The following is an 11,661-nucleotide window of genomic DNA, read 5'->3' on the forward strand; positions in this document are numbered from 1 at the left end:
CATCTGAAGAAGATTCTGGACAATTTTAGAGACCACAAAGAATCAGATAAACACCAAAAAGATTTGCAGAGTTCGACATGTTGCAAGATAATGGGATAGACTCTAAAGGGAAAGTCATTTAGTGTGCCATGTTAGTAGACTCTGAACTAGTAAGTACATAAGAAGCTCTCAAGAAGAAAGTATGGTTGAAGGACACGAAAGAAGAACTTAAGGCTATAGAAAGAAACAAGACTTGAGAGTTGACTGAGCTTCCAAAAGGACAAGAAATCCATCATTATCAGATGGATTTATAAGGTGAAACTAAAGCCTGATAGATCAATTGGAAAAAATAAAGCAAGGTTGGTAGCTAGAGGATTTCTAGAACAATTTGGACTAGATTACTTTGAGGTGTTTTCTCCTGTAGCTAGACATGAAACAATCAGACTGATGATTTCTATAGTTGCTAACAGAAATTGGCCTCATGTGAAATATGCATTTCTGAATGATCCTTTGTAAGAGGAAGTTTATGTGTCACAACCTCCTGGATTTGTGAAAAAGAATCAGGAAAGGATGGTGTACACGTTGCATAAAGTCTTGTATGGACTGAAATAAGCTCCTAGAGCTTGGAATCTGAAAATTGATTCGTTTTTCAAGCTTCAAGGATTCAGGAAATGTGATATGGAGTGTATGGTGTTTATGTTTAGCATACATCTATAGCAATATGAGTATGGTCTAGGAATTGATGACATATTGTTAACATGGAATTGTTCATATGAGATAGCTAAGTTTAAGAAGGTGATGATGAATGAGTATGAAATGACTGGTCTAGGAAATAAGACATATTTTATAGGGATGGAGATTGTGTACTCTTATAAGAGTAGAATCCAGTATCCTCTGAAGTATGAACTTGAGTTCTAAAGAGATTTGAGTTGATCAATTGCAAGTATGCAATCACACCTGCTAAAACAAATCACAAGTTGAATTCTGATGTTGAGGATGATGATGTAGATGCTACAACTTTTAAACAGTTGATAGGCTCATTAAGATATCTTTGTAATACCATACCAGATATTTTCTATGCAATTGAAAGGGTGAATAGGTTTATGAGCAAACCAAAATGATCACATTACCAAGATGTTGTTAGGATACTGAGGTATGTTAAGGGGACTCTAAAGTATCGAATTCTGTTCTCTTCTTGTGTTGAAACTTAGTCAGAGCTGATATGCTATTGAGGCTCTGATTAGTGTGGAGACAGAGTTGAGAGAAGAAGTACTTATGGATATTTCATCAAGTATCTGGGAGGTCTCATTTCTTGGTGCTCCAAGAAGCAACTAGTGATTGCATTGTCAACTTGTGAAGCTGAGTACATTGCAAGTGTTTTGACTGTTTTTCAAATATTGTGGTTTCTAAACTTGCTGCAAGATCTGAAGATCAAAGTGAGCAAGTCTGTGAAGTTGATGATTGATAACAAAAATAGCTATAAGCCTTGCCAAAAGTCCAATACTGCATGGAAGGAGTAAGTACATTGACACAAAAATTTATTTTTTGAAAAACTAAATTCAAAATGAGGTGCTTGAAGTTATTCATTGTAGCACTCAGAAGCTGCCGACATATATTCTAATCAAAGCAATCAAGATTAGACACTTTATCCAACTGAGGAATGAAATTGATATTATTGATTTTTGATTATTTGATTTTTGATTAGACACTTTATTCAAGAGTTACTCAATTCAGTCAAATTATTTAAAAGAATTGACGGTTGCAAATTAAAGAGGAAAAATATACTAAAGTACAGACAGACAACAAAGTAAGCTTGTATAAAACGATAACAGAGTGGGTGCATTTGAGGAGCAGAATATCTTTTAGCACCAAAGTTAATTTTAACATGACATTTCACATGTTTAAGGGTTTCTTGCAGATTACATATATAAAGTACAACATACAACAGCTTAAGGGTTAAGACTTGAGACTAAATATCAAAAGAAGGGGCCATAATTATCTGTTCACTATCTCTGCTAATTAGTGGAGATATGTTGCTTGATACTGATAACCATTTCCGAAGTAATTTCCAGGATTAGGAGAGACGTTATAGGTTGCCGAACTCAGGAAAGGGGTGCAGTGATTTTCAGTTGGGCCAGGGTACAAATAAGGTTGGTTATACACATATTGAGGGTACCTGTCAGCAACTCTAGCAAAGGAGGTTTTGTCAGAAGGAACGTTAGTGACACGAGGACCATATCCCACGCCATTAGCACGAGGCCTCTTTGGTTGAGGTTTTGTTACTTCAGTTTCTCGCTTCTTGTCGGCCTTGGCTTTCTCTAGTTGGATCACTTGTTTCTGGAGAGGATCCATAGGATACTGCTTATCAAGCTTATGTTCTTCAATGCACTTGATTACGGCCTTAAGAGCAAACAGCTCTCTTTCATTAACCTCAATCTGAGACAAATAGAAAGTTATTAGGAATATTCACACACACGCACACACTTACAAACACATTTCCATAATCAGACATCAAGATAAATATTGAAGATATGTTTCATTCTAGTTATTTTGGAGCATAAAGATAAAGAGGGACACAACGAAAATAACAAAATATATGCTTTTCTACTACAAAGCATTGGATACATTCCTAAGGCAAATCCAAGATGATAATTGATAGAGAATGCCTTCCACTTTTTTCCGGTGGCCATACAATGATACAACAGAGTAAACAACTTATGTTATCTACATAATCATCAGATTCATCACCTGTCCCGAAAGCCACATAAGCCACCACCCGTCCTCACAGCCACAGAAGCCACTATTCATAGCAGTATAGAGCTTCTGTTAGTCCCTGCGAGGGAATCTGAGCTACAGCCAAACCACCCAGTTGAAAGAAGTACACTAGACCGCATAAAAACAGCAGAAATAACTGCTTGATGACAGTTAGATTGGGAAATAACTAGTCGTAGAACTACTTAATGGCAGTTATGATTGCATACGTTATTGTTGGCAGTATATGTGATAGTAGGGTGTGCATCATGTATGTGATCTTAAGCGCTATTGTGGGCAGAGAATACCATCTGTAGGAGACTTTGGTCTCTGGGGCAAGTAAGTGTATTGCAGTACACTACTGTGCATGATTTCTGTGTTCGATTCAATGATATGACCATTAAGTTATCTCTCCTGTGCAGACTCTAACACGGACACCGGGACACGACCCAACACGGACACTCCGACACCGATATGTCAAAAACATAGGATACCGACATCGTCACATATATATGATATTATTTAACATTCATTTATCCATCTATTATTAAAAAAGTGAAAAATATTATAATTAAAATTGATGTCTTTAATTCTGCATTGATAACATTGTTGCAATACATGTTTAACTCTTTTAGATGTGTAAGATTTATCCAAAAATTTAAAAAGTGCGTTGAAGCAAAGAAAAAAAAACAATTTTTTCAAACACTTGTCTAAATTGTCTAACATGTGTTATGTGTGACATACAGACGTCAGACACTGATTCAAAGAGTGTCGAAACAAACAAAATAAACATTTTTGGGGGGACACTTGTTTGACTTTTCTACACTTGTAAGACTTTTCCGATACGTGTCTTACGGGTTTCATACAAGTGTCGGACACCGAAGCGTGTCAGGCACCCGCAACATGCCTACCTTTAGAGGTGTCCGTGCTTCATAGCTCTAGCGCACCCACATTATCTTCGAGAAACCCACAATATAAGCATAGGAACTCAACTTAAAGCAAAGAAATCCGAGTCAGATTACAAATCAGAGTTTATGATCTAAATTAGTGAAGCTAGGCTAGCTCGTTGAGAACGGTTTCCTCTCTTCTTTAACAAATGCAAAGTCACTTTACTTTTGTTTTACTTTTGATAACAAATGAAATTCATTATGGCAAAGAGAAAAATGAATTCAGAGTATGGAGATGAGATCATACAACCACCACCAAGGCTTTTTTCCCACTAGGTGAGGTTGACTACAAAGATCAACCGGTGCCATAATGTTTTATTTTGAATAATTATAAAAGTCCAAATCCTTCGTAATGATTTGGCCTATAGGTTGCCCCTTCCTCTATATCTTATTAATGGATTATCCTACGTCTAATCTTTAGGTGCCCTACACCCATGTCCAAACTACCCAAGGCAAGACCCTATCAACTTATCCACAATATGTACAACCCTAAATTTCTCTCTAATGGTTTATTGTCTTGTAACCATTCATCCTTCATAGCATTCTCATGCTAACTGAATTGGCTATCTTGTAGGCTAGCTTCTTATCGCTGAATATTCAATCCTATATAACAATACAAGTCTTATCACTGTGTTAAAATTCTCTTTCAAGTATGAGTGGGGCACCTTTTCATCACAAATTATGTCTTGAGGCATTTCTGCTTGAATCCTGTGATTTGTATCTACTATTCCCCATCCTTTGGCATGAATGACCCAAAATACTTAAACCACACAACTCTAAATTTACATTTCACATACTCGATTTTACTTCTCTAAAAACTTCCATTCTCTACACTATGGTTTACTTGACATGAATTAACTCCCTCAAAAGTTGATGTGGTCAATTGTTACGCAAGTCCTCGTGAATATGGTTTTATATCTATTTAGCCCTCTCACAAAAAGAGACCTTTTAGGTTGACAGACAAACATTGCATAAATCTATCTACCTTGTGTTGAGTTCAACTTTTACATAAAAGAATGGGGTTGATAAGGATCAAACTCTAGCCCACTTGGTCATAAAAGCTTCAATACCATGACATGAACCAATTCTTCAAAAACTTAATTGTTAGGCGAAAACGCATGCATGGTTTTACTTCCATGTTTTTGTAAACTCATGAATGGTTTCATCCACGCCAAATTGTGGCAGAGTACTGTTGCAAAATCTCAACATGTGCGAGTTAATTTAACCATAGTGGAGACGAAACATATTAAAATTAGGAAATAACTCCTGGGATTGTTCCTCAATAAGTATAGTATCTGACTTGACAATTCATTCCCACATTATTCTAAAAAAAATTATAATACGGTCAATCGATTGCAACTAACTGACAAACTTTATCACAAATGTACAAGTCAGAAGAACTATACAATACTAGTTCATAGCACTAGTTCAAATCATTAAAAGAAAACAACACAAGGAATGATCACTGAATATAGTGAACACTGAAAAACTTACCTGTGCAGTGGAAGATGAGTTTACACTCTTGACTGGAGTAGAAGTTTTCTTAGCATCATTCAGATAAGACTTCAGCAAAGGAATAGGTGAAAATTGTTCTGCAAGACCAAATGCAAAAGCCAAGTTAACAGCATCAATTTGCCGCCCACTGTTTACTAAAACTTCAATTACACCTGCACATCAAAAGTAAAATGAATCGTTTCAATTTACATTAAACCGGAAAATATTTAAAGAAACCTAAGAAAGCAACTTTATCATAATGTAAATCCAGAAACATATTTAAAGAAAAAGGAAAATGAACATGAGATAATTAGGAGAAAACTTAGTGCATAAAAATTGAACATTATAAAAATAAGAGAGCCGGTACATACCAGGCATCTTCTCCGACAACCCAAGGCACCGGCATAAATCAGCAGTTTGGCGACGCCGAGATACCATGGGAATCAGCCTGGATAACTCCTCCTCGTTAAAATCAGAGGCAATACCAAAACTGGCTAGAAGTTGCAAAAATGCATGAGCCTCCAAGGAATTTCCATTGCTAGCATCAATATCAAGAGTATCCAATCTTGGTTTCCACTCTTCAGCAACTGCCTTTGCCCTATCCTTAACATCTTCAGAAACCACATTAGAATCAGAACCCAAATCAGTTAGGAAATCACTTAGACATTCCAGCAGCATGATACTGGTTCGGCGAAGACCCAACAAGTTAGCGTCCTTCTTTATATCCTGATTTGACACTTCGGTGGAATAAAACCCTTCCAAAGAATCTAAAACTAGACGGGCAGCATTAGGAGCAGCTTTTAATGCAAGTGGTATTTCCTCCCTTACAGCAGCAAGGTTCTTGCGATTGTCAGATATAAATTTGTGAAGTCCAGCTGAATCTATCTCTTTGCATAGTTTTACCAACTCTGGATAAGACATCATGTCCACATTTCCATTTTCAGGAGAATGTTTCAGACTTTCTAAGTTAGCTTCACCCCCAGTGGACACAACATCCTCAGGTTTCTCCTCGACACTTGGTGGGCCTTGAATCCCATTAAAGACAATACCCAAATCCTTTGATGAAACCTTCCTGTATTTTTCTCGGGCATTTACAATGGTGAATACAGCAACATCTCTTTTCTCTTGAAGACTCTGCAGCGAGGCTTGCTCCTTGGCAAAAGCAGCCGCTTCCTGTTTCTCCAACATTTCACGAGCTTTTCTTGTTTTGTTTTCAAATACTTTTTCTTGGTCTTCGAGTTCATGAAAGCGCCTCTTCAAGGATTTCTCCAGCCCGTGAAAATGTTCCTCTAATTCTTTCCATTTCAAGTTAAGAGTTACAGCTCGGTAACTTTCGAGTTCAGCAAAAGCCTTTTGCAGCTGTTGTATCTTTGAAGATGTAGAGTCCATCATTTTAGTAACCGAATCTTTGTCCTCCATAGCAAAGAAGCTGAACAAAACAATGATATAAAAATCAAAGTTCAACTTATATAACATCCAAATGAGTACAATTGCAATAATATCAAAACCCTCTAGCTAAACCTAACATTATGCATAAAATAAGGCTAAACTAAACAGGCATTTTGGTTCCTAAATGTGTGAGGCAATGTCACTATAGTCCTTTAATGTATCAAATTACAAACACATGCCTAAACGTCCCCTTAGTTTTTACTAGTTTTGTCCTTGAATGTATTATTCGTAGGTCAATTTTAGTACATAAAATTATTAACAAAAGATACATTTGAATGATGATGTGTTTGTAATTTCAAACATTCATGAACTATTGTGAGTTGTGACCTATGAAGCATGGACACCTCTAGAAGCAGTCGTGTCGCGGTGTCCGACACTTGTATGACACCCGTACGACTCGTGTCGGAAAAGTCAAACAAGTGTTTCCAAAAAATTAATTTTTTTTCTTTGCTTTGACACATTTTGAATCGGTGTCCGATACCCATATGACACTCATACAACACGTGTCCGATAATTCAAAAGTTTTCTTTAAAAAACTTGTGTTTTTCTTTTCCTCAACACACTTTATACATTTTCTAGACAAATTTTTCGCACAGGTTAAACATACATTGAAGCAATGTTATCAATGAAGAATTAAAGATATTAATTTTAATTAGAATATTTGTATCTCTTTTGATATTAGATGAATAAATGAAACTCAAATACTATAACACATATGGCAGTGTCGATGTCCTAGGTTTTTGACATATCGGTGTTGGAGTGTCCATGTCCGTGTCGTGTCGCGGTGTCTGTGTTGGAATCTTTGCTTCATAGGTTGTGACCAATGAAGCACGGACACCAGAAAAACGATACCGATACTGACACGTTGATCCCAATAATAATTTGAGAAAATGAATAAATCAAATGTAATCAATCACAAGTTGGAGTCAATTTCGAACACCAACGATGACCCTGACACACATTTTTTTAGAGATGTTAGTGCCACATACACTTTTTCAGAGGTGTCGGTGTTACATAGGTTGGGTTGTGACAGCACCTCACGCTCTCAAAAGGCCAAAATGGTAGTTTACCCGAAAATAGTTGACTACATACACCTACCTAAAATGGTAAGCTCCGAGTACAAGCAAAGTACAAACTCAAATTTTCAACCTAAGTTCCCTAATTTTAAAATCATATTAAAAAACCTACCCCAAAATCCTCAAGTAATCTCTCACTAAAACTTCCTATGATACAATCAAAATCAACTTCCAGAATTCATAACAAATTAAGTCAGAAAACTAAAAAGTAAAAACCATAAAAATGAAATAATTACAGAACATAGCAGAATTCATGTGCAACAATCAAGCGATGAAGAAAATAAAGCTGATCTAAGCTGATAACGATAAAATGAAACGAAAAAACCAACGAGAGTGGAACAAACGAAGAGTTACCTGAATAGTATGAAGGAAAATAGTGAGAGAATGATGAATTTTCAATCCATTCTCTCTCTAAAAGTACAACCCTAGGAGAGAGAAACAGAGAAGAAAAAGATGAGAGTAACGATTGAGTATAGTACTGTCTCTCTCTTTCTTCATTCTTTCTTTTCTGATGATAATAATAATAATAATAATGGCTACCACCTTGTTACTTTTTTCCCACGCTTTTTCTAATAGTTTATAATTTTTTCGCACGCTTTTTAACTCCTATCTCTTATTATATTTCTTTTTAAAAAATGCTATATTCATTATTTCTTCTCAAAATTAAATTAAAAATAAATATAATACTTTTATACTTTATTTTAATATAATATTATATAAAATGATTTAGTTCATATGGTGTCTATATAAATAATTTTTAAGGTTAATGATTTGTTCATTCAATCTCATCTTCACATGCATATGTTATAATAAAAATGGATTCTTGATAAAAAAAAAATAACTTTAAAAATTACTGTTTTAATTATATATATATTCAATTGCAGTTAAACATGGATGCTTGGATGATACTGAAGTCATATTCTATAATTCAGGGATTTAATTCTCCTAGGAACTTTTTATAATAAATAATATATATATATATATATATATATATATAATATATATATATATATATATATATATATATATATATATATATATATATATATATATATATTATATATATATATATATATATATAATAATGATTTATCATATTACTAAAGTCTACCATCCAAATTTTTTAGGCCCTATTTTTTTTAGATCTTGACTTGAGGCCTAGTTGCCCTATTGATAATGTCATAGAAAATCTGAATGAAAGAGTTATCATCATATCCATAGATATGTTTGTGAACTCTTGTTTCATTTCCAAGATTGAACATAAGAATGTGAAAGAAGCTCTGGCAGATGAATATTGGATAAATGTCATGCAAGAAAAACCGAGTCAATTCGAAAGAAACAATGTTTAAGAGTTAGTTCCCAAACTTGAAGATTTAATGTCATTGGTACAAAATGGATATTTAAATTAGATATTTATTAAATTTTCATGTTGAGTTGTGTGAAAAAAGAATAATTGAAAAAATTTTTATAAAAAGTGTTTTATCTATTCCACCTCTTTTGTAGACATTGCTGACCAGAAACTCGGATAATCTTTTATACCAAGTTTTTGGAATTTGCTTCAATCCATAAAGAGTTTTCTTTAACTTGTACACATGATCAGAAAAGTTGGGATCAATGAACCTTTTAGGTTGTTCTACATAGACTTATTCATTAAGATACTCATTCAGAAAGACACTTTTAACATCTATTTGGTACAATATGAATTTCATCATGCATGAAATTTTCAGTAGCAATCTAATGGACTCAAGTCTAGCAATTGGAGCAAATGTTTCATCAAAATCAACTCCTTCTATTTAAGTGTAACCTTGAGCAACAAGTCTTGTCTTGTTCCTTGTGACATTTCCACCCTCATGTAATGATGCATGAAAGGTGACGACTAACCAGTGCATGCATGTGTGCCAATAAGAATTGGACTTTTGGAGGTACCAAGCAAGGTTGGACTTTTATTGCAGATGTTTGATTTTCAAGGCTTCATGCTATAGGAATATGCCAGATGAATGTAATGATATGCATGGCTTACAATAGAATGAAGTGACATGACTAATGCATGAGAATGATCTATGTAAAGACTCGAAGGCTTCCAAAGATGCCACTACGGTGGGTATTGTATGGAAGGTCCCTTTGCAACAAAGCTTCTTTGACAAAAGGCAAAAGGTTATTTGACGGGGTGATAACATGATTTCTGGACACTCGTCTTAAACTCAATTTGTTGATGCATTACCGAGTTTTTGTTTGAGCAACCTGAAAGTCTAGAGAGGACTTGCCCTTTGTGGCTCTCTTGCCCCAGTCTATTGGGTCTTTGCAGATGTTCTCCTCACATGGAGTTTGGAAGCAACCAACCATAGTATGACCTTGAGATGGATTTCCTCAATGGTTTGAATTTTGTAATGGTTATTGACTAACCGTACCTTGGAGTGGTAAACTTTTGATTGATTGACATTTGAAGAGTTGGACTCAACTGAGCTCTTTTAGGTGGCTTGCCCCTCTATGAGTCTTGCAAGGATTTGTTCTTTGACTAAATGACTCTTGGGGTGATCGACTTGGATTGAACGATTCTTAAAGTGATTTGCCTCTAACTGGACTTCTTTCACATGATCAAATTCCTCAACTGGCTATGCATTATTGAGAATCCTTTGATACTAAATGCTGACCTGTAAATAAAACTATTCATTCAAAAATAGTAATTTTAATGCAATGAAAAATGCAAATTTTGAAATCAATCATTATTGAAATGATGGTGATATAGAATAAACGGGTCAATGATCAGGACACGATGATGTTCTAGCCATTCACCGAGTGAAAGATGATGTGATCGACACAAATGATTAGCAAAGATCTTTTGGAGCCAGGTTAACACAACCTTGTTATAGTATGATTTCAAAATAAACTCTGCCTAAATTAGGTCCTTTAAGGGTTGTAACGTGGTCTGGTTCACGGTTTTTGAATAAAAGAATATGAGGCAAAAAATTAAGTTTAACCTGCCCCTTCTTCTTGATGACTTCCAGTCCTACATTTAAATAAATTGACACATGCATTTAAACTTCCAAGAGGGTTCGAAGGTATGATGGTAAAGATGAAGATTCAAGATGAGATTTTCTTGAAATGGCAGTCACCATATTTTGTTTTTGTTGAGGATTTGATGACCTCTATTTTTGTTTTTGATCCCTAATTTTTTCCTGGACCGCTTCTTTGAAGTTTTCAGTCCACCGGGATGCCCTAATTTTTTCCTAAGTCGTCCTTTGTGGTATTCGACTTAGCGGACTTTTTCTTTCATTTTATATGAAAGATTGTGACTGCCATGTTATTGGTGGATGAGGATCAACCAATATTTTCTCTTGGATATTTCATAACTTCTTCGACATTTCAGTTATGTGTGAATGGAAGCATGTGGTTGAACCTCTTTGGAGGGTGTGTAGAGATGGGCAGATTCTCTTTGAATATTAAATGCACATTCAAACTATCTGAACACAACTACCTAGCCCCTGGTTAAGATTAAAGTTTTATTTTTAAAAATCTGAAAGAAACACCAAGTTCTAGGCTCAAAGCGGTTGACTAGGGACTAACTCCTTATCTCTTTGGTTTTTGGGGATTTGAAACAATGTCTTACATCATATGAAAAGTTCTACTCGAAAGCATACCACAACAATTTCAAGTATATGGTTTTCATCATCCTCTCTCAAATCTTTGCTAAAACAACAGTTTGAAAAAGAAATGAAAGGGAGAAAATATTTTTGTAAGAAGGCCACGAGACTGAAATAAACCAAACTCATTGTAAGAAGGCCCAATAGTAAGCCACATGACCGAAAACCAACCGAAATTGAAAGCAAAATAAATTTTGCTCTAAGCTAACTTAAAGTAGACTCATGTACAAATCACTCTTGTAAGAAGTCGAGCAACAAGGATATTGCAAAGTCGAATTTACAACGCAAAGAGAAATCTAGAAACTCGATGAACTATGTACTATT

General features: G+C 35.1%; 1 protein-coding gene across 1 annotated transcript; it reads right to left on the bottom strand.

The window, feature by feature from the left end:
- Positions 1 to 1,777: 1,777 nt before the first annotated feature.
- On the bottom strand, positions 1,778 to 8,240 carry LOC127076610 (FRIGIDA-like protein 3). The gene is made up of 4 exons (XM_051018313.1): positions 8,051 to 8,240; positions 5,543 to 6,600; positions 5,172 to 5,344; positions 1,778 to 2,415 (listed from the first exon to the last, which is right to left on the bottom strand). Exons 2-4 carry the CDS (start codon positions 6,588 to 6,590, stop codon positions 1,999 to 2,001), a joined length of 1,638 nt encoding a protein of 545 aa, XP_050874270.1. The 5' UTR covers positions 6,591 to 6,600; positions 8,051 to 8,240; the 3' UTR covers positions 1,778 to 1,998.
- Between the last annotated feature and the right edge of the window lie 3,421 nt (positions 8,241 to 11,661).

This window comes from Lathyrus oleraceus, chromosome 4 (genome assembly GCF_024323335.1).
Source record: "Lathyrus oleraceus cultivar Zhongwan6 chromosome 4, CAAS_Psat_ZW6_1.0, whole genome shotgun sequence".
NCBI lineage: Eukaryota > Viridiplantae > Streptophyta > Magnoliopsida > Fabales > Fabaceae > Lathyrus > Lathyrus oleraceus.